The sequence below is a fragment of the Rhinichthys klamathensis genome, unplaced genomic scaffold (assembly GCF_029890125.1).
Source record: "Rhinichthys klamathensis goyatoka isolate OS25496 unplaced genomic scaffold, OSU_Roscu_1.1 h1tg000641l_1, whole genome shotgun sequence".
NCBI classification, from domain to species: domain Eukaryota; kingdom Metazoa; phylum Chordata; class Actinopteri; order Cypriniformes; family Leuciscidae; genus Rhinichthys; species Rhinichthys klamathensis.
The window spans coordinates 35001-57500 of NW_026607087.1; the positions used below are offsets into that span (position 1 = coordinate 35001).

At 44.0% G+C, this 22500-nt stretch overlaps 3 protein-coding genes across 3 annotated transcripts in view; 1 reads left to right on the forward strand and 2 right to left on the reverse strand.

Annotated features, from left to right (window-relative positions):
• Positions 1-8512, reverse strand: part of tbce (tubulin folding cofactor E) — an 11344-nt gene extending 2832 nt beyond the window's left edge. The window contains 14 exon segments of the mRNA XM_056241428.1: positions 559-706; positions 857-1009; positions 1115-1179; positions 1257-1321; positions 1714-1806; positions 4309-4385; positions 4450-4536; positions 4619-4727; positions 5175-5196; positions 5199-5283; positions 6240-6378; positions 7005-7166; positions 7659-7743; positions 8406-8512. Of these exon segments, the coding sequence (XP_056097403.1) occupies positions 559-706; positions 857-1009; positions 1115-1179; positions 1257-1321; positions 1714-1806; positions 4309-4385; positions 4450-4536; positions 4619-4727; positions 5175-5196; positions 5199-5283; positions 6240-6378; positions 7005-7166; positions 7659-7743; positions 8406-8502 (1387 nt within the window). The 5' untranslated portion in view covers positions 8503-8512.
• Positions 8513-8900: 388 nt separating this feature from the next.
• rbm34 (RNA binding motif protein 34) lies at positions 8901-21010 on the forward strand. The gene is made up of 11 exons (XM_056241425.1): positions 8901-9067; positions 10130-10265; positions 10354-10463; positions 12861-13053; positions 16405-16464; positions 16554-16597; positions 17123-17206; positions 17282-17345; positions 19340-19382; positions 19673-19791; positions 20686-21010. Exons 1-11 carry the CDS (start codon positions 9042-9044, stop codon positions 21001-21003), a joined length of 1197 nt encoding a protein of 398 aa, XP_056097400.1. The 5' UTR covers positions 8901-9041; the 3' UTR covers positions 21004-21010.
• A 1074-nt stretch (positions 21011-22084) lies between these two features.
• tomm20b (translocase of outer mitochondrial membrane 20b) overlaps positions 22085-22500 on the reverse strand; it is an 8022-nt gene continuing 7606 nt past the window's right edge. Inside the window, exon 5 of the mRNA XM_056241427.1 lies at positions 22085-22190. Coding sequence (XP_056097402.1) covers positions 22146-22190 — 45 coding nt within the window. The 3' untranslated portion in view covers positions 22085-22145. The remainder of the gene's footprint in view (positions 22191-22500) is intronic.

The window sequence follows — 22500 nt, forward strand, 5'->3', positions numbered from 1 at the left end:
TCTGATGTTATGATTATGATTATCCTCATATCTGGATGTTCGGCTCATAAAACTTTAACGATTTAACAACAAGTAATTTTTTTAGTAAGTGACTTATATTGATTGATTGTTTTTTATTAATTATTTATTTTTGTTTGGCATTTTTATGATTTAATTATTTTTCAGTAAGTGGCTTTGATCGTTTTTGTTTTAAAATTATTCATTGAATTTTTTAATAAATTTTTGGTAAACGTTTTATTTGAAATGTTTTATTTAAAAAATATATATATATTTTTATGATTAAATTTGTATTAAGCGTTTTATTTTGACTTTTTATTGTAAAATTATTTATATATTTCAATTAGACTATTTTATGATTTATTCATTTTTTCTAAGTGGCTTATTTCTATTTTTACATTTTTTAATTAATTTTTGGTAAAAGTTTTACTACACTTCCGAAACCAACGCCTCTGGAAAGGGGGTGGGGACAGTGGGACTAATCAGATCCCTCAGTGGGCGGAGCTTGGGCTCAGGGGCGTTATCATCTGAACAGAAACTGCAGTGTAATGCGACACTGACTGTGTATGAGCGTGAGGAAGCGTGGGTGATCCATCAGGAAGTGTGTGTTCGGCTTCTCCGGGTCACTGAGACCTCCGGCCCGAAGCCACGCCGACCCGAACATCTTACAGTAATCCAGCTCCGCTCCCCGCCTCTCGTCACTCTCCACCTGATCACACACACACACACAACATCAGACACACACACACACACACACACACACACATCACACTCAACATCAGACACACATCACACTCAACATCAGACACACACACACACACACATCAGACACACACACTCCACCTGAACACACACACACCTTTCTCATGTCCAGCAGCGTCAGGCGTCCCAGCCGAGCGATGATGATCTGACGAGCAGTTTCCGGATTCTTCTCTTTCTGAAGCAGAGGATTCCTGCGACACGACAGATGAAGAAGAGAACGCAGCTTCTCCAGCTCGTTCACCACACACCACTACACACACACACACACACACACACACAAACCCATCCATTAAAACACTTTAGTTACTCAGAGTAAATAAACATCAGATGTAATCAGCGGCTGGCTGGTATTGACCTCTGAGATGTTGTTGTCGTCTAATAACAGAGTCTTCAGTGCCGGAAACGCCGTCGTCTCGTCGCCTCCACAGACAGGAGAGAGTTATTAATCCTCACACACACACACACACACACACACACGGTCATGTGACCTGCTGTACCTGCTGACGCGTCACTGAACTGAACCGCTGAGAAACCAGTGCTGGACAGATTCAGCTTCTCCAACCTGAAGATCACACACACACACACACACACACATAACTAATTACCATCACACACACACATAACTAATTACCATCACACACACACACACATAACTGATGACCATCACACACACACACAAACACACCTGATGGGTTAGTTCTCACCAGGGTAAGTGTGAGAGCTCCAGCACACACACACACACACACACACACACACACACATGCGCACACACACACACACACACACACACACACACCAGGGTAAGTGTGAGAGCTCCAGCACACACACACACACACACACACACACACACACACACACCAGGGTAAGTGTGAGAGCTCCAGCACACACACACACACACACACACACACACACACATGCGCACACACACACACACACACACACACACACACACACCAGGGTAAGTGTGAGAGCTCCAGAAGCGTCTCCTCCAGGATCGGGTTGTTGGATAAATCCAGAACTCTGAGATTCTGCAGCACAGCATCAGGTCTGATAAATAATGATCATAATTAATAATTAGATTAGATTAGATATACATTTATATACAGGTCCTTCTCAAAAAATTAGCATATTGTGATAAAGTTCATTATTTTCCATAATGTAATGATAAAAATTAAACTTTCATATATTTTAGATTCATTGCACACCAACTGAAATATTTCAGGTGTTTTATTGTTTTAATACTGATGATTTTGGCATACAGCTCATGAAAACCCAAAATTCCTGTCTAAAAAAATTAGCATATCATGAAAAGGGTCTCTAAACAAGCTATTAACCTAATCATCTGAATCAACTAATTAACTCTAAACACCTGCAAAAGATTCCTGAGGCTTTTAAAAACTCCCAGCCTGTTTCATTACTCAAAACCGCAATCATGGGTAAGACTGCCGACCTGACTGCTGTCCAGAAGGCCATCATTGACACCCTCAAGCAAGAGGGTAAGACAGAAAGAAATTTCTGAACAAATAGGCTGTTCCCAGAGTGCTGTATCAAGGCACCTCAGTGGGAAGTCTGTGGGAAGGAAAAAGTGTGGCAAAAAACGCTGCACAACGAGAAGAGGTGACCGGACCCTGAGGAAGATTGTGGAGAAGGACCGATTCCAGAGCTTGGGGGACCTGTGGAAGCAGTGGACTGAGTCTGGAGTAGAAACATCCAGAGCCACCGTGCACAGGCGTGTGCAGGACATGGGCTACAGGTGCCGCATTCCCCAGGTCAAGACACTTCTGAACCAGAAACAGCGGCAGAAGCGCCTGACCTGGGCTACAGAGAAGCAGCACTGGACTGTTGCTCAGTTTTGCATGTCATTCGGAAATCAAGGTGCCAGAGTCTGGAGGAAGACTGGGGAGAAGGAAATGCCAAAATGCCTGAAGTCCAGTGTCAAGTACCCACAGTCAGTGATGGTCTGGGGTGCCATGTCAGCTGCTGGTGTTGGTGCACTGTGTTTTATCAAGGGCAGGGTCAATGCAGCTAGCTATCAGGAGATTTTGGAGCACTTCATGCTTCCATCTGCTGAAAAGCTTTATGGAGATGAAGATTTCATTTTTCAGCACGACCTGGCACCTGCTCACAGTGCCAAAACCACTGGTAAATGGTTTACTGACCATGGTATTACTGTGCTCAATTGGCCTGCCAGCTCTCCTGACCTGAACCCCATAGAGAATCTGTGGGATATTGTGAAGAGAAAGTTGAGAGACGCAAGACCCAACACTCTGGATGAGCTTAAGGCCGCTATCGAAGCATCCTGGGCCTCCATAACACCTCAGCAGTGCCACAGGCTGATTGCCTCCATGCCACGCCGCATTGAAGCAGTCATTTCTGCAAAAGGATTCCCGACCAAGTATTGACTATTGAGTGCATAACTGAACATAATTATTTGAAGATTGACTTTTTTTTTTGTATTAAAGGTGCCTTGTGTAAAAAAAAAAATCTGTTAACGCAGCAATGAACAGGCTGCGATCAAGATTGCAATGCAGGAGTGTGTGTGTCTGTGTGTGCGCGCGCGCGCGAGAGAGAGAGAGAGAGAGAGAGAGAGAGAGAGAGAGAGAGAGAGAGAGAGAGAGAGAGAGAGAGAGAGAGAGAGAGTGAGAGAGAGAGAGAGAGAGAGAGAGAGAGAGAGAGAGAGAGAGAGAGAGAGAGAGAGAGAGAGAGAGAGAGAGAGAGAGAGAGAGAGAGAGAGAGAGAGAGAGAGAGAGAGCCCCGGCCGCGCGCGCGCACTCTCACGTCTTCAGACAACACGAGCGCTGTCCTCCTGCTCTCTCTCTCCCCTCGCGCATATTAATCAAATCAATTGACACGATCGTAAGACCGCAGTTCATTTGGAGATTTTTAGAGACTCAATGAACAACATCTCAACACTAAATTATAAAGGCCGGTCTCATTATAGACGCGATTGACATCAGGTTCAAGTACGCCCACAAGCCGTGCGAGTTATTCGTGTATTGGAGTTTGGCTGGTGGTTATGTATGTTGCCCGCATACCGCCTCCATGGCCCGAAACTGGTATTATGACACCGGCCGGGCCGGGGCTAGTAAATTTAGCATGCTAATTCAGGTTTATATCTCGGCTAGCACTATAACTTGTCATTTTTTTAATGACATCATTGCAATTATTTCTTCTCATTCTTTGATACGTGTAGCTCATTTGTTGGATATTTTTACCTCAATTTTTTACATATGGCACCTTTAAAAACACTTCTTTTATTGGTCGGAATGAAATATGCTAATTTTTTGAGACAGGAAATTTTGGGTTTTCATGAGCTGTATGCCAAAATCATCAGTATTAAAACAATAAAACACCTGAAATATTTCAGTTGGTGTGCAATGAATCTAAATATATGAAAGTTTAATTTTTTATCATTACATTATGGAAAATAATGAACTTTATCACAATATGCTTAATTTTTTTAGAAGGACCTGTAGTGCTTTTCTAGGAAACTGTACATTTTGAAAGCCTCATATATAGAGGAAAGCATGATGAGGGAATCATTCATACCTCGTTAACTCTGTGATGTCGTTATCAGAGAGATAGAGCTCCTCTAACTGCTGCCACATGGGGGCGCACTGGAGAACCTGCACAGGGGTCAGAGGTCAGAGGTCACAGCTGACACACAGTCTCCACACACACACACCTCACCTGAGTCCAGGTGAGTGCGCAGCTGTTGAGTGACAACAGTCTCAGACAGACACACACACACACACAACACACACACACACACCTCACCTGAGTCCAGGTGAGTGCGCAGCTGTTGAGTGACAACAGTCTCAGACAGACACACACACACACACACACACACACACACAACCTCACCTGAGTCCAGGTGAGTGCGCAGCTGTTGAGTGGACAGCAGTCTCAGACAGGAGAAGGCGGGGCTTAAGAGACTCGGGTCACTGGAGAAACTCAATCTATTGTGACTGAAGAAAGAAATTAAATTACAGAATATTACAGAAACCACATATTACCTCATATTACAGAAACCACAGTTATCATGAGATTCACCCATAAGTTGAATAAAACGATAGGATACGGAACCTTAAATTAAACCAAAACAGTCAATTCTTGTTTGTTTATGCAATATTGTAGTGTTTATTGTAAATTATTTATAGGCGTTTTAATGTTGAATCAGAATCAGTTCCTCTCAGCTTCCTCTTCTCTGATTGACGTGGGCGGGGCTTTAACCTGTCACTCACATGAGATCAGCCAATAGCAAACCACAACCAGCCAATCAACTCCCCACAGACACAATCAAGCCCCGCCCACATGTGTTCTTGTTCCTGAAGCGTTTTACTGGATATACGACACAATAGAGGAGAGAAGTGTTTGGAGTCGTGTGTGTGTGTGTGTGTGAGTGTGTGTGTCACCTGATCTGCAGCTCCCGCAGGACTCCAGCTGAGCCGTAATGGCCGCCAGAACCTCCCATGAGGCGAGCAGATTCCCCGACAGATCCAGAGACTCCACATCTGGCCGGCGCTGTTAAAGAAGCTCTCCCGAGCACCCAGACCAGTTTACTCTACAGGAGCTACTAGTTACTAGTTACTAACGACCTCTTCAACCATGTAATTAGATTTACTGTACTGTTTACTCTCTCTAACAAGTATTTACCTAATTACTTTCTAAATCCCATATCAACCTCAACCAGCAGAATAATACAAGGATAGACAATTCTTTCAAATAAATAATATAAAATTGCATGAATTATGCTTAAAGGGATACTCCACTTTTTTTGGAAATAGGCTCATTTTACAACTCCCCCAGAGTTAAACTGTTGAGTTTTACCGTTTTTGAATCCATTCAGCCGATCTCCGGTTCTGGCGGTACCACTTTTTAGCATAGCTTAGCATACATCATTGAAGTGGACAAGACCATTAGCATTTCTAAAAAAAAAATGACCAAAGAGTTTCGATATTTTTCCTATTTAAAACTTGACTCTTCTGTAGTTACATCGTGCACTAAGACCGACGGAAAATGTAGAGTTGCGATTTTCTAGGCTGATATGGCTAGGAACTATACTCTCATTCCTGCGTAATAATCAAGAAACTTCACTGCCGTACCATGAGAGCAGCAGGCGTAATGATATGACGCAGCGCCTGAAAATAGGCCACCTTCCGTCAACACAACGGAACTATTTTCAGGCGCTGCGTCATATCATTACGCCTGCTGCTCTCATGGTAACGGCAGTGAAGTTTCTTGATTATTACCGATTTTACCTGTGAGGTAAAAGGGACACCAGCTCTTGAAGCTCCGCCCCCTGTGCCAGGAACACCAGCTCATTTGCAATTTAAAGGGACACACAAACGGAGTGTTTTTGCTCACCCTCAAAAAGTGACAATTTCAACATGTTATAATAAATATCTGTGGGGTATTTGGAGCTGAAACTTCACACACACACTCTGGGGACATCAGAGACTTATGTCACATCTTGTGACCCCGCCGCCTTTAACTGACAGCTCTGTGAGCCGGTGCTCAGGGAAGGATATCGTGGCGTGGTGTTCCTGACCTGGTTCTGTGGGCCGGGCCCGGACACCTCGCATCTCCTCAGAGGACACTTCTGTCAGCTGATCCACCCTGGAACACAGGCCGCACAACTCCTCATGCACTTCAGCTCTCAACAACACCAAACAAGAATTATGATCTGGCTTATCCAATGTTCAGATTTACAAGCTGGAAATGTATGAAAATGTGTGTATACTTAATTAGATCACGCCTCATTTGCATATTCACATAACATTTCATAAAACCTGTAATACAAAACAAAATGTCTTAACGCTCTGGTGCTCTTCGCATGTCGGTCAAAAAAAATTATTTTTTATTTCAATGAAATGGATGTTCTATATTTTAGCTTGATAATGTTTTTCATTTAAAATTCTTTTTGAGCGCAAGACCTGAACATTAAATTTCCTGTGGAAAATCTTGATTCGGCTGCAGTTCCACACGCTTCCACTAGAGGAAACTCTCTCATTTCTGACCGCAGGAGCACAAGTGTGACTGTTGTTCAGGACCGTTAAACCTGTTCCAATCATGGCCATGATTTTGTGTGTGTGTGTGTGTGTGTGTGTGTGTGTGTGTGTGTGTGTTCACATAGCAAGTTTCAAAACCTTTACCAAGTTTGGTACCACTTCGATGGAAGAAAAGAAATTCAAAAAATAACTAAATTTGGTCCATATTGAGCGAGGAGCGCCAGAGCTGGTTACCTCTGTTTGAGCCGCACTCGCTCGAGCCCGACCATCAGGACGGTCTTGCTGGAGATCTTCATGTCTTCGAGCTCCTCCTCGTAGCGGCGCTTCAGAGCCGTCACGTAATCCACCCCGAACCGGGCCTTAGCGGGCCGCACGAACGAGCCGCCGGTCCGGTGTCTGGACACAGAGACGCGCGTCAGCTGACCCGAGACTCACACACGTCACATGTAGTGTTGTCAAAAGTGCCGTCTTCGGTACCAATCGATACTGGAATTTTAAAAATGTGAGGCTTTGAGCGGAATCACGAACGCCTCTGATTGGCCGTTGTGTTCACGCGCTCATCGGATATGTCTGTGATTGGCTACAGTGATCAGCGCACGGGAGCTTTACAGCGGACCGGTCCTGTTTTCAAACGCTCGGGTGTGTGTGTGTGTGTGTGCAAGCGCTCCCTGAAGAGCCTCATTGATGTATATTTACATGTTTTTGAAGCGCTGATCACTGTAGCCAATCACAGACATATCCGATGAGCGCGTGAACACAACGGCCAATCAGAGGCGTTCATGATTCCACTCAAAGCCTCACATTTTTAAAATTCCAGTATCGATTGGTACCGAAGACGGCACTTTTGACAACACTAGTCACATGATCATCTGAGGCTCCCATGAGCACCTGCAGGTGAAGAACCGCACTCCTTCATGGCTCCCATCGTGCTTCCCTCTCTCCGGATGATCCCACTCCACTCCCAGCCACACGCCTGCCAAACACACACACACACATGACCTCACACATCATTACTGTCACACACACTCGAAAACATACGACATAAAAAGCCAAAATTTACTTATCTGAGGGGAAAATCCAGTGTTTAATGTTGTTTATGTGTGTATGTGGTGTTTTTAATAGTTCATAAGTCGACAGCATTGCTGAGTATTTCCTCCTTAAAACTGCAGTGAACCAAAGACAGTCTCAAAAACACGGTTTGAAATCGCTGGTGTTTCTGACGTCACAAACGACCTTGTAACCAATCAGATCAACGTGTGATCGTCAACCAGTGGATCTCTGAGCTGAGTGAGTGAGTGGAGGCGGGGCTCATCTGCATATTCATAGAGCCGCGCATACTAAATGAGGCGAAGGTGTCAAGTTACATTCAAGATATTTAAAGGCATGAAGACATTATTTTCAAGGAAAAACTTTTTTTGTTGATCAAAGAAGAGTTTTAAGGGACTTTAAGTCATAATTATGAGATAAAAAGTTGAAATCATGACCAAATGTTTGGATAAAAAGTCATAAATATGGCATAAAAGTAAAAATTATGACATAGAAACATTTTAAACATACTTTTTATGTCATAATTTCGACTTTAGGTGATAATCGCGTGATGTGTATAGTGTTGCTGTTGTGATGTGGATGAAGGACCTGTTGTGGGCGGAACCGGGCCCATATATCGCACAGTTCCTCGGTGTCCATCACAGGTCACGCGCATGCCCACATGTTGTTCTTCCTCGTCCATCATTATCTTCTTCATCATCATCTAACGTACAGATCTACAGACATCAGAGGAGCGGCGTCTGCGGCGACAGCTCGGGTTTATATGCGTTCAATCATTATACAACATTCCCTGTAAGCAGAGACAGGCGAATTACACGCTGAATAACTTAAATATTAAATAATAACAGAGTGAAAATGTTCCTGCATCATTCTGACCTGCACAACCAGCAACAGGAAGTGACGTCAGGCGGTCCCGCGCTTAAACTGCGCCGACAACACCCTCGCGCTGCTATTTCACCTGTCTCTGTCAAACAGATAAAGTGATATAGAAATATATTCTTTAAATATACTGTCGTTTGCCTCGTTATCCAGAGTAGTGTCCTTGATGTGTCCTCGAGGTGAGATTAGTAGGAACTAATGATTTGTGTTTGTGGTTTCCAGGAGACAGAGAAACTCTGCGCACGCGCGTGTGAGCGACACAACCGAAACGTGTGTTTGTGTGTGAAATATTAATGTTGAAATATCTGACTGATATTTACACGGACATGAGCTCGGAGTGACATCATGAAGAAGAAGCAGCTTGCAAAGAGGTTTGTGGTGCCTTATGAATGTATAAACTGTAATATTTCACTCACAGTCATCAAATATTATTGAGCTCTGCGATGGAAGCACACATGGAAATAACCAGGCTTTTGCAAATCATAATTATGATATACGAACTCATAACTGACATAAAAAGTAGATATCATGACAAAAGGGTTTCGACTTTTTAATGTCAAGATTTCGGCATTTAATCTCATGATTATGACTTTTATTCCATTATGATTTACCAAAGCATGATTTGTTCTTATGTGCTGGAAATGAGCTTCTAATGTGATGTTTTTAGGTAAAATAGACATACAGTAATACATGCGTTTACTAAACAATTGTCTATATAATAATTGTTAATGCTAACTAATGTAGTTAACTAAACACCCTTATTGTAAAGTGTTACTGAAACAGCATATCATGGTATTAAACGGCTATGTTCTGGTTGTGTACTGTGTGTGTTCTGGTTGTGTACTGTGTGTGTTCTGGTTGTGTACTGTGTGTGTTCTGGTTGTGTACTGTGTGTGTTCTGGTTGTGTACTGTGTGTGTTCTGGTTGTGTACTGTGTGTGTTCTGGTTGTGTACTGTGTGTGTTCTGGTTGTGTACTGTGTGTGTTCTGGTTGTGTACTGTGTGTGTTCTGGTTGTGTACTGTGTGTGTTCTGGTTGTGTACTGTGTGTGTTCTGGTTGTGTACTGTGTGTGTTCTGGTTGTGTACTGTGTGTGTTCTGGTTGTGTACTGTGTGTGTTCTGGTTGTGTACTGTGTGTGTTCTGGTTGTGTACTGTGTGTGTTCTGGTTGTGTACTGTGTGTGTTCTGGTTGTGTACTGTGTGTGTTCTGGTTGTGTACTGTGTGTGTTCTGGTTGTGTACTGTGTGTGTTCTGGTTGTGTACTGTGTGTGTTCTGGTTGTGTACTGTGTGTGTTCTGGTTGTGTACTGTGTGTGTTCTGGTTGTGTACTGTGTGTGTGTTCTGGTTGTGTACTGTGTGTGTTCTGGTTGTGTACTGTGTGTGTTCTGGTTGTGTACTGTGTGTGTTCATGTTGTGTACTGTGTGTTGTTCCAGTGGGGATGCTGGGAGTTATACAGTGGGTCAGGTGTCCGGAAGCCTCTTCCCAGAACAACCCAAACCCGGAGCTTTATCCGCTTTATTCTCCTCCTCTTCATCAGCAAACACTCTAGTCTTCGTCCCTGCGCCACAGGTGTGTGTATCAGAGGATCTCAGTGTGTGTGTGTGTGTGTGTGTGTGTGTGTGTGTGTGTGTGTCGTAACGCTGGTTTCTCTCGTCAGCCTAAAGCGTCTCCGCCAGCGCCTGGTTCCGCTCAGAGTCCCGGCCCGATCCGCCGGCTGAAGAAGACCCTGAAGAAGCCGTCGGCGGCCGAGCAGAAGCTGCAGGACCGGTCAGTGTGTGGACGTGCTCTAGGAGTTCACTCATTACTGTATAACAATTAGGGGTGGGCGATATGGACTCAAAACTATATCCTCATATTTTCCGGTATTTATTGACGATATAAATACAGTAATATCTTGATTTTGGCTGCAGGCGTTCATGAGCCTCAGAAACACAAGCACTGATTTAAAGGACTCGTTCCCATCATCACATCGGCTCCTATAATATTACATAAAATATATATTTTTAAAAAACAGTAAAAATCCAAACATCAGCTGTGTAGAAATGGAAAAGTTTGCAGATAATGTTTAAATAGTGCAACTGTACTAATAAACACCACACAATAATAATTCAAATCAATTATCACTAACACTAATACGGATAAGATAATAACCCTGCTGAGTTCTGCTGATGATGTACGCCGCACTGAGGAGCTGCTCATGAATATTAATCACGCCATTCCTTTCTGCTCATAAAGGCTGAATAATTCCTAAAGAACTGCATTATTTCTACAGGAAACAATTAATAATATCGTTTACATGATGCACGTCAGTTCTGCGAGGTGTGTCACTCTCTTGCTCTCTCTCTCTCTCTCTGAGTGTGTGTCACTAGTAGGGTTGGGTACCGAAACTCGGTGCCAATAGGGAACCGGTTCCGACGTAAACGGTAGTAACCAGACCGAATAAGAACGACAATTTCGGTGCCTGACTTAATTAGGCACACACGCACACACACACACGCACAGTCTCTTCTGTCTCGCATGCGTGCTCTTGCTCGCAAGGTTTGGCTGCATTTCACGTGTAAAATTACGCGTCAGAACCATAGACAGTATAAGGAGTGGACAGAGCATCTCATTGGAACTCAGTTGAGACAGTTGAAGCCCATTTTTAGGGATTTTTGAGCACTTCCGTTCCTGACGCGCAGACTCAGACCGACTCAAACTAAGCTTGATGACGTGAGCAACCTGTCTGACAGACGCTAATCTTCTAGTAGCTGTGCGTGAAAATTGCCAACGTTAATCTTGCAGAGACGGGGAACTTGAGCAAAGAGTTCTTTGGCGTGAGTGAGCAGGAGTAAGTATTCCGTTGCTTTTATGGACTCATTATCTATGGGCTTCTCCCTTGACGGGACGTCCCCCCGATCGCCTGCGAGCTTCTCCTCCTGTCTGTACGGTCATTTCTGTACAGCGCGACAGAGAGTCGAGTGGTTATGACGCAATCGTTAGCCTATTTTTACTAAATCTGTTTCTACGGGGCCATTATGTAACATAGAAGGTAATGGAGCCCTTTATACATTGTCGTGTTTCTTTAGAAAGAAATAATGGACAAATGGAGTCTTTAAACGCCTCAGATGTAAAGTTATTCGCTGTCAAAGTGACGCCAAAATGAATGGGAGTCAATGGAAATGCTAACGCAAGTGAAGTTCTGCTACAACATGGCGGCACCCGGCCGGCTTCAACTTCCGGTCGATGGATTACCCCCTTGGTCAGAACGCCCTCTGGGTGTGCCGATAGTCTGAATCCATATAGAATCAAGCCGTCATTACGTCGTCATATTATGTTGGCGCGCCGCCATCTGCTCCTCAGATTTCTCTGCCGAAAAAGGAAGCTGGTCGGCAGCGCGAGGAGCTTGGCAGCGTCTCGTTCCCTATTGAGAGATATGTTACACCAGTAACCAGAGATGTTCTCTTTCATAGGTTCACTCACCGCTGCGTAGCTAAGAAGCAGTGGATTTGTAGGCTGCCGTATCAGTGCCGTTTGAACTGACGCGCTACAGCGATCTGTCACATTTCAAAGAGCCAAAACGTTATTTATTGTGTGAATCTCGTAAAAATATTGACAGAATCTGACAGCTGTGGATTTGTTCCATATCAAAAGTAACCTTCTCTGTCTTGTCTGTCGGTGTCGGTGTCCTCTTTGTCCGCGATTTTTCTCTGTGTGAGAGCGTGTGAAAAGGGTCAATTCCGTCTCACGGTCAATGCGTGAGAGTTGGCAGCTCTGCCTGCTAGTAATCTCTATTAATCTCCAATATTATTACATTGTTTGATACAATATTGTTTTATTTTATATTATGTAAATGTTAATTTTATATTGGTTTTATTATTATTTGTATTTATATTGTTTAAAGATTTAAGTTAATATTGTGTCCAGTTTGGCCCTGTAAATTAAAGGGTATTATTTTTTGATAAAGTGTGTGCGGTTTCATTTTCTTAAGTACCGTTTCAAGAACCGTTTAAGCACCGGAACCGTTTAAAAAATACCGAGTAGGTACTGGAATCGGATAAAACCCAACCGATACCCAACCCTAGTCACTAGTGTTACTGTGGTCCGATACACTCATGCGGAGAGAGACTCGCACGTCCGCTACACGAGCTGCGGGCGAATGAATGATCCCGCTGTTCTCCGCAGAGAGAGCGCTCTCCAGAACGCAGACGATGACGGGCCGGCGACTGCGAGGAAACACACACACACACACACACGCCCGGACGAGGAGGAGGATCCACGAGCCGGCGGACGCAGGAGGAAGAACACGGCGGAGGAGCGGCTCAAGCTGAAGCGCACGGTGTTCGTGGGGAACCTGCCGGCCAGCTGCAGCAAGAAGGTGCTCACACACACACACACACACACACACACACACACACACACACACACAGCTGCAGCAAGAAGGTGCTCACACACACACACACACACACACACACACACACACACACACACACACACACACACACACACACACACAGCTGCAGCAAGAAGGTGCTCACACACACACACACACACACACACACACACACACACACAGCTGCAGCAAGAAGGTGCTCACACACACACACACACACACACACACACAGCTGCAGCAAGAAGGTGCTCACACACACACACACACACACACACACACACACACACACACACACACAGCTGCAGCAAGAAGGTGCACACACACACACACACACACACACACACACAGCTGCAGCAAGAAGGTGCACACACACACACACACACACACACACACACACAGCTGCAGCAAGAAGGTGCTCACACACACACACACACACACACACACACAGCTGCAGCAAGAAGGTGCTCACACACACACACACACACACACACACAGCTGCAGCAAGAAGGTGCTCACACACACACACACACACACACACACACACACAGCTGCAGCAAGAAGGTGCACACACACACACACACACACACACACACACACACAGCTGCAGCAAGAAGGTGCACACACACACACACACACAGCTGCAGCAAGAAGGTGCTCACACACACACACACACACACACACAGCTGCAGCAAGAAGGTGCACACACACACACACACACACACACACACACACACACACAGCTGCAGCAAGAAGGTGCACACACACACAGCTGCAGCAAGAAGGTGCACACACACACACACACACACACACACACAGCTGCAGCAAGAAGGTGCTCACACACACACACACACACACACACAGCTGCAGCAAGAAGGTGCTCACACACACACACACACACACACACACACACACAGCTGCAGCAAGAAGGTGCACACACACACACACACACACACACACACACACACAGCTGCAGCAAGAAGGTGCACACACACACACACACACACACACACACACACACACACACACACACACACACACACACAGCTGCAGCAAGAAGGTGCACACACACACACACACACACACACACACACACACACACACACACACACACACAGCTGCAGCAAGAAGGTGCACACACACACACACACACACACACACACACACACACACACAGCTGCAGCAAGAAGGTGCACACACACACACACACACACACACAGCTGCAGCAAGAAGGTGCTCACACACACACACACACACACACAGCTGCAGCAAGAAGGTGCACACACACACAGCTGCAGCAAGAAGGTGCACACACACACACACACACGCTCACACACACACACAAACACACGCTCACACACACACACACACACACAGCTGCAGCAAGAAGGTGCACACACACACAGCTGCAGCAAGAAGGTGCACACACACACACACACACACACACACACACACACACACACAGCTGCAGCAAGAAGGTGCACACACACACACACACACACACACACACACACACACACAGCTGCAGCAAGAAGGTGCTCACACACACACACACACACACACACACACACACACAGCTGCAGCAAGAAGGTGCACACACACACACACACACACACACACACACACACACACACAGCTGCAGCAAGAAGGTGCACACACACACACACACACACACACAGCTGCAGCAAGAAGGTGCACACACACACACACACACACACACACACACACACACAGCTGCAGCAAGAAGGTGCACACACACACACACACACACACACACACACACACACAGCTGCAGCAAGAAGGTGCACACACACACACACACACACACACACACAGCTGCAGCAAGAAGGTGCACACACACACACACACACACACACACACACACACACAGCTGCAGCAAGAAGGTGCACACACACACAGCTGCAGCAAGAAGGTGCACACACACACACACACACACACACACACACACACACAGCTGCAGCAAGAAGGTGCTCACACACACACACACACAGCTGCAGCAAGAAGGTGCACACACACACACACACACACACAGCTGCAGCAAGAAGGTGCACACACACACACACACACACACACACACACACACAGCTGCAGCAAGAAGGTGCACACACACACACACACACACACACACACACAGCTGCAGCAAGAAGGTGCTCACACACACACACACACACACACAGCTGCAGCAAGAAGGTGCACACACACACACACACACGCTCACACACACACACACACACACGCTCACACACACACACACACACAGCTGCAGCAAGAAGGTGCACACACACACACACACACACACACACACAGCTGCAGCAAGAAGGTGCTCACACACACACACACACAGCTGCAGCAAGAAGGTGCACACACACACACACACACACACAGCTGCAGCAAGAAGGTGCACACACACACACACACACACACACACACACACACAGCTGCAGCAAGAAGGTGCACACACACACACACACACACACACACACACACAGCTGCAGCAAGAAGGTGCTCACACACACACACACACACACACAGCTGCAGCAAGAAGGTGCACACACACACACACACACGCTCACACACACACACACACACACGCTCACACACACACACACACACAGCTGCAGCAAGAAGGTGCACACACACACAGCTGCAGCAAGAAGGTGCACACACACACACACACACACACACACACACACAGCTGCAGCAAGAAGGTGCACACACACACACACACACACACACACACACACACAGCTGCAGCAAGAAGGTGCTCACACACACACACACACACACACACACACACACAGCTGCAGCAAGAAGGTGCACACACACACACACACACACACACACACACACACAGCTGCAGCAAGAAGGTGCACACACACACACACACACACACACACAGCTGCAGCAAGAAGGTGCACACACACACACACACACACACACACACACACACAGCTGCAGCAAGAAGGTGCACACACACACACACACACACACACACACACACAGCTGCAGCAAGAAGGTGCACACACACACACACACACACACACACACAGCTGCAGCAAGAAGGTGCACACACACACACACACACACACACACACACACACACACACACACAGCTGCAGCAAGAAGGTGCTCACACTCACACACTCACACACACACACACACACTTATCTGCATATTCAGCAATATTACTGATCTCCTGCACTGACAGCATTATATGAGAACTGACCTCACGCATCACTTCCTGCTGTTCACTGACCTCACGCATCACTTCCTGCTGTTCACTGACCTCACGCATCACTTCCTGCTGTTGTGTTGCAGAGTCTCCTGTCGCTGTTCAGGCCGGCGGGAGTCGTGGAGTCGGTGCGCTTCCGTTCAGTGGTGCGTCTCTAGAGGTTATAGACTCAGAATCTCACGTCACTGCGCGAGTGTAATACGTGTGTGTGTGTGTGTGTGTGTGTGTGTTGCAGGTTCGGGAAGATCCAACGCTTTCCCGCAAAGTGGCGGCCATACAGTGAGTCCCGAGTCTATTACTCTTATTAAAATACTGTTTCCACAGCATCTTATATATACGAGAGAGATACTCCAGTTCTGGGATCGAATACTTGCGGTCAGGAATCTGACACTGATATGATATTAAACCTTGGACTCTGTAATGTGAATGATATCTCAAGTTTTTTTTTTTTTTTTTTTTTGGGAATCGAAAAGATCGATAAGAATCGGAATCTTTAAAATTCAAACGATACCAAACCCATATATTATATAACGCGATTAATGTCAAGCACACACAACATGCGTCATGTTTATGAGTGTATAAATGTTATGTTTAAAGTGTTCACTCCTGTCCTCCTCCGAATAACGGCACATTTAAAGGATTGGCTGTGGAATGACGGGAACTAAAATACATGTTTATAATTGCGTTTTATTTCCTGGTATTTATGAATATAATAATAAACTGATGCCACTTGCGATCTGTGTTTTTCCTTCCCTGCAACTTATTTCCTGGATAATCCGGTCCTGATCCGGTCTTCATATCTAGGAGGAAAGTTCATCCCAAAAAGCAGAATATTAACGCGTACGTCGTGTTCCGAGAGGAAGAGGCGGCGGCCGGAGCGCTGAAATGGTACGAGTTAATTTGCAGATTTTTACTGTATTCTTATGAAACAAATATTAAGGACGTGCATTTGATCTTTTGCAGGAATGGGCGGGAGATCCAGACGGGTTTCCACATCCGAGTGGACCGGGTCTCTAAGCACAGCGCAGTGAGTGTCATAAACGCTGGTGTTGATATAATTATTCCCATATTCTGCTCTTTTACAGTCTTGATGATAGTATTTTCTTTACTGAAGAGCTCATATTCTGCCCTTGTTCAAAGTCGTTTTTAGTCTCTTCTAGAACTTGAATGTAGGGCTGGGCGATAAATCGATTTTATCGATTAACTCGAATGTGTAGTTTACGCAAGTTTACGCCGATTTTTTAAAATGAAAATCGGTTTTCTCTTTAACAACCGCCGACGCGCCAATCTGGGCTCCCGTAGTTCCGACCGGGCTCAGCGCTTGCCATGATAGAGATACACAAACAACATGGCAAATGAACAAGACCGCGGCAGCAGAAGCACACCCGCCGAAAACATTTACAAACTGAATCTGCAGGGCCGCCAACTCTCACGAGTTCACTGTGAGAGACGCAATTGTCACTTTTTACACGCTCTCACGCACACATGCATTATCTCACGCAGAGAAACATCGCGCAGAAAAGATCAAGAGGACACTGACACCGACAGACTAGACAGAGCAGGGTACTATTGATAAGAAACGGATTCTCAGCTCTCAGATTCGGTCAATTTTAATACGAAATTCAAACAATAAACACAGTTTTGGCGCTTGTAAATGTGACGTGAAAGATCGCTGACAGATCTCAGTTCAAGCGGCACATGAACCGATCATCTGTTTTTCTTCACTACTAACTTACCCAAATGTAGCTAATAAAATCGATCGATCAGTGTTTTTCAACCGCGGAAAGATGTCCATAAAACAGCTGGAGAACAACATGTGTCACGCAACGTTACATTTACCTCAGGATGCCTTTTAATGACCCACGCATGTTAGTTGGACTTAAAATAATTGCTATAGAGAGGAGTGTTTTGCTAAATATGATAACTATATTACACATTTATTATATTTTTACCTATATCATTCAAATATTATAACGTTGTTTGTTATTATAAAAACACACATTTAATTTGAGTTAGTTTTAACCTTTAATAATACCAGCTGACAGGGCTCTCTGTATGTTTACAGCATTAGGTGATTTATTTTTGGAGAACAATTAACATAACACATTAACGTATCTACTGTACCTAATATTTATCCAAAGGAATTGATATTGAATCAATATCAGAATCAAAATCACAAGAATTGAATTGAAATTGTGAAATTTGTGTTAAGCAATAATAAAAACAGTAGCATACCAGTCTAGTTTAGTTACCAAATAATTTGACAATCACAATAATCATTGTGATGCAAGTTTTTTTTTTTTTACATCCCCCCAATCCACCCATTTTATGTTATGTTACATTTACACTATTTACAAAGACAGGGCCTGCCTCTTGTCTTTTTGGCTTGTTGTTTCTGATTGCACTTTAATCCAGATAATATCCCAGAAGGGAATATCAAAACAAAATAAACTTAAAACTTGTTTTGAACAATTTCTTTGTCATCTGCAGATTGATTTTAAGTAGGGAGAGAAAAAAATCTATTTAAATCGGATTTTTTGTGAAAAAATCGGGGATTTGTTTTTTTAGGCCATATCGCCCAGCCCTGCTTGAATGTTGATTATTCTCCTCATATTCTCCATTGTTGCGGCTCCTCTCTTCCCAGTCTGTCAGTAACGCTCTGTTCACTTCCTGTCTCTATGAAGCCCCTCCTCCTGAAAGCACACTGTGCTCTGATTGGTCGGCTGGAGCAGTGTGTTGTGATTGGTCGAGCGCTTTGAGTGTGTTTGGGAAATGCCCCGCCCCTTTCCATAACCGCTAGTTTAACACACTACTGACTAACTCAACCAGGCCCCGCCCCTTTATTCTGCGTATGAATTATTATAATGAGGAATATTGTGACGCGTTCGAAACTCAAGACTAATGGAGGCGTTTCAGGAGTTCAGGAACACTGACGCTGATATAGAGGAGAACTGGAGCTTCTCATGATCACACAGCAACATCACAGGAAAAATCCAATAATCAATCTTTTTCTTTCCACAGCATGATCATAAACGGTCCATATTTGTGGGGAATTTGCCGTATGGTGAGTCAGCGACTTCTGAAGTCTCTCCTCTCTGCAGAACTGCTTCTCTTACTCAGTATTTCTGTCTCGCTTCCAGTCAAAATATCGAAACATTCTTAAATGAAGATGCGTTTACTAGAGGAGTAAAATGCCATGAGATATTATATCTTGTTTTCTGGGGAAATCAATCAAAATTAAGTGAGTTGTTGCTTAAACAAAAGCAAAATGATCTGCCAATGGGGTGAGAAAAGCATTTTTTGCCGTGCTCACTCAGTTTCTCGTGTGTGTGTGTGTGTGTGTGTGTGTGTCAGATGTGTCAGAGCTCCCGCTGCGAGAGCACTTCGAGGAGTGCGGGACCGTAGAAGCCGTGCGTCTGGTGCGAGACAGGGATTCTGGGATGGGAAAAGGCTTCGGATACGTCCTGTTTGAGGTCATTAATATGCATTTGATCAATTTAATCTTACTTTTTAGCCATATACACTACCAGTCAAAAGCTTCGGATCGGTACAATTTTTAATGTTAACCGTTTAAAACAGTGAAATATTAAAATATTACTGCAGTGTAAATCATCTGTTCTCTATGTGAATATACAGTAAAGTGTAATTTATTCCTGTGATCAAAGCTGAGTTTTCAGCATCATTACTCCAGTCTTCAGTGTCACATGATCCTTCAGAAATCACTCTAATATGAGGATCTGATGATCAAGACACATTTATCAATATAATGAGAACTTTATATTATACAATATTAGAATATTATACAATGTTGAAAACTGTTATTTACCTTTTATTTTCAGGATTCTTTGATGAATAGAAAGTTCAAAAGAACAGCATTTATCTGAAATATAATCTTTTATAACGTCAAAGAATAAAAATGTAAATAACTGTTTTCAACACTGATAATAATCATAAATGTGTCTTGATCATCAGATCCTCATATTAGAGTGATTTCTGAAGGATCATGTGACACTGAAGACTGGAGTAATGATGCTGAAAACTCAGCTTTGATTTTTAAAATATATTAAAGAAAACTGTTATTTTAAATTGTCATAATACTGTTTTTGTGTGTGTGTGTGTATTTTTAATCAAATAAATGCAGCCTTGGCAGAAGAGACTTCTTTTAAAAATAGAAAAAATCTCACCGATCCAAAGCTTCTGACCTGTAGTGTGTGTATCAGCATCTGCACTAAATTTTCATATTTTTGTGCCTCTGAATAAAACTGCTGTTTTTTTCCTCCATATTCTCAGACTTTATGAGCCATAAAAGATCAAATATGATACAAAACATATGCCAACTGTTTTTCGATTGGGTGGTTGTGTTCCAGAGCCCAGATTCGGTGATGCTGGCGCTGAAGCTCAACGGCTCCACTCTGCTGGAGCGGCGGATCCGGGTGAAGCGGTCCGTGAAGAAGGAGAAGCAGAAGAAGCCTCCGTCAGCTGGAGCGCCCGGCGGGAAGAGCGGTCCGGACACACAGCGGCGCAGACTCAAAGGCCCGAAGCACGAGTTCAGGAACAGCCTGAAGAGTTCGGGACCGAAACCGACACAAGCGTCCTCGTTCAGCGGCGAGACGGCGGATCCGGCCGCCAGGAGGAGCCGAGCGCTGAAGAAGAAGAAGAGGAGCAGACCCGCAGTCCACATCTGATCTAATAAACATCATTAATAAACATCTGATTAAACACACTGCTGTTTCTGTCTCTAAAACAACCCAGACGATTTTAATAAACTTTGAATTTTTCATTATCGCCTCTTTTTTTTCCGGCAGATTCATGCTGAATATTGTTAATGGCTTTAGTCTTGCTTAGTTGTGGACATTTAATATTCAGCAATATTATTGATCTCCTGCATTATATGAGAACTGAGCTGGACGATGACATCACGGGTTCCTCCAGAGCGGCTGTATGTATATATATATATATATATATATATATATATATATATATATATATATGAAGAACTAAATAACTCTTTTACAACAGAACTGAAGCATCACTGGACTGAGACGCTATTCTCTCCTGGACACACACTGCTGCATTATTCTCCTGTATCTCTGTAAAGCTGCCCTGACACACTCTATAGTAAAAGGTGCTATATATAAATAAAGCTGACTTTAATATTTTAAGTTTTATTCATAAACACAAATGCATTGTGCAAGCAGGATTAACAATAGCATATTTCTGAATTAACATCAAGATAGATTAATAAATGCTGTGAATAACTGATGTCTTCATTCTTAGTTCCTGATCCCTGACGAATTAAAGTTATAATTATTTAAAGACTATTATTGTGTGTTTTCCGGCTGAACGACACGAGAGCGACTGAAGCATATTTGAACTTTAAGGTTTAATCTTCAAATTGCATTTGTGCATCACAAGATCTCGTTATTAATGGAGGCACACGAATGACTTCATCAGTTTATCTGTTTTTATTTGGAGTTTAAAAAAAGGAAACTTAAACGTGCTTCATTTCCCACAATTCCACATCAGACGCCTCAGCCTTGGAGAATAACTTAAACACGAGGACAGATCAATGACAGACGAAAGACATCCTGTCTATTACTGATATTAATGAAAATGCAATAATAATTGGCTAGTAAAACAAACGATCGTTGTTTACAGCTCATATCCTCTGAAACACTCGTCAGCTTCCACAAGCTCATTACAGATTCAACAACATAAACAGAAAACTCTTTCTATCCCAAACGCTTCTTTAAATCCGTGTCAGTGTTGGATCGGTGGAGGGAAAGGGCAGACAGGAAGTGATGTCATAGAGCCGCTGGAGTTCCTGCTATTCGATGTCGTCGTCGCTGACGCTCTGAGCGCTGACGATACGCTGAGAAGAGGAAAACATGACATTTGCATTTGGGAATTCGTAAGACATTTAAATAATAATGAAAACATTTATTCATCTCATTATTATGGAGCAATTAATTATGGAAGCTCGTTTCTGCCACAGAATAAATAATTAAAAAGTGGCTTTTTATTTCAGTCTTCTGACTTATTATAGTTACAAATTGTTAGACACAGACAGACAGATGATGATGGATGGATGGATGTTTGGATGGATGGATGGACAGATGGATGGACAGATGATGGATGGATGGACAGATGGATGGATGTTTGGATGGATGGATGATGGATGG

What these genes read in the sequence shown, in the direction of transcription:
- rbm34 (XM_056241425.1), top strand. Translation starts at nt 9,042, where the DNA reads ATGAAGAAGAAGCAGCTTGCAAAGAG. An exon ending in GAGCAGAAGCTGCAGGACCG is followed by an intron (nt 10,464 to 12,860) that starts GTCAGTGTGTGG and finishes TGTTCTCCGCAG; the next exon opens with AGAGAGCGCTCTCCAGAACG. An exon ending in CGGCCAGCTGCAGCAAGAAG is followed by an intron (nt 13,054 to 16,404) that starts GTGCTCACACAC and finishes GTTGTGTTGCAG; the next exon opens with AGTCTCCTGTCGCTGTTCAG.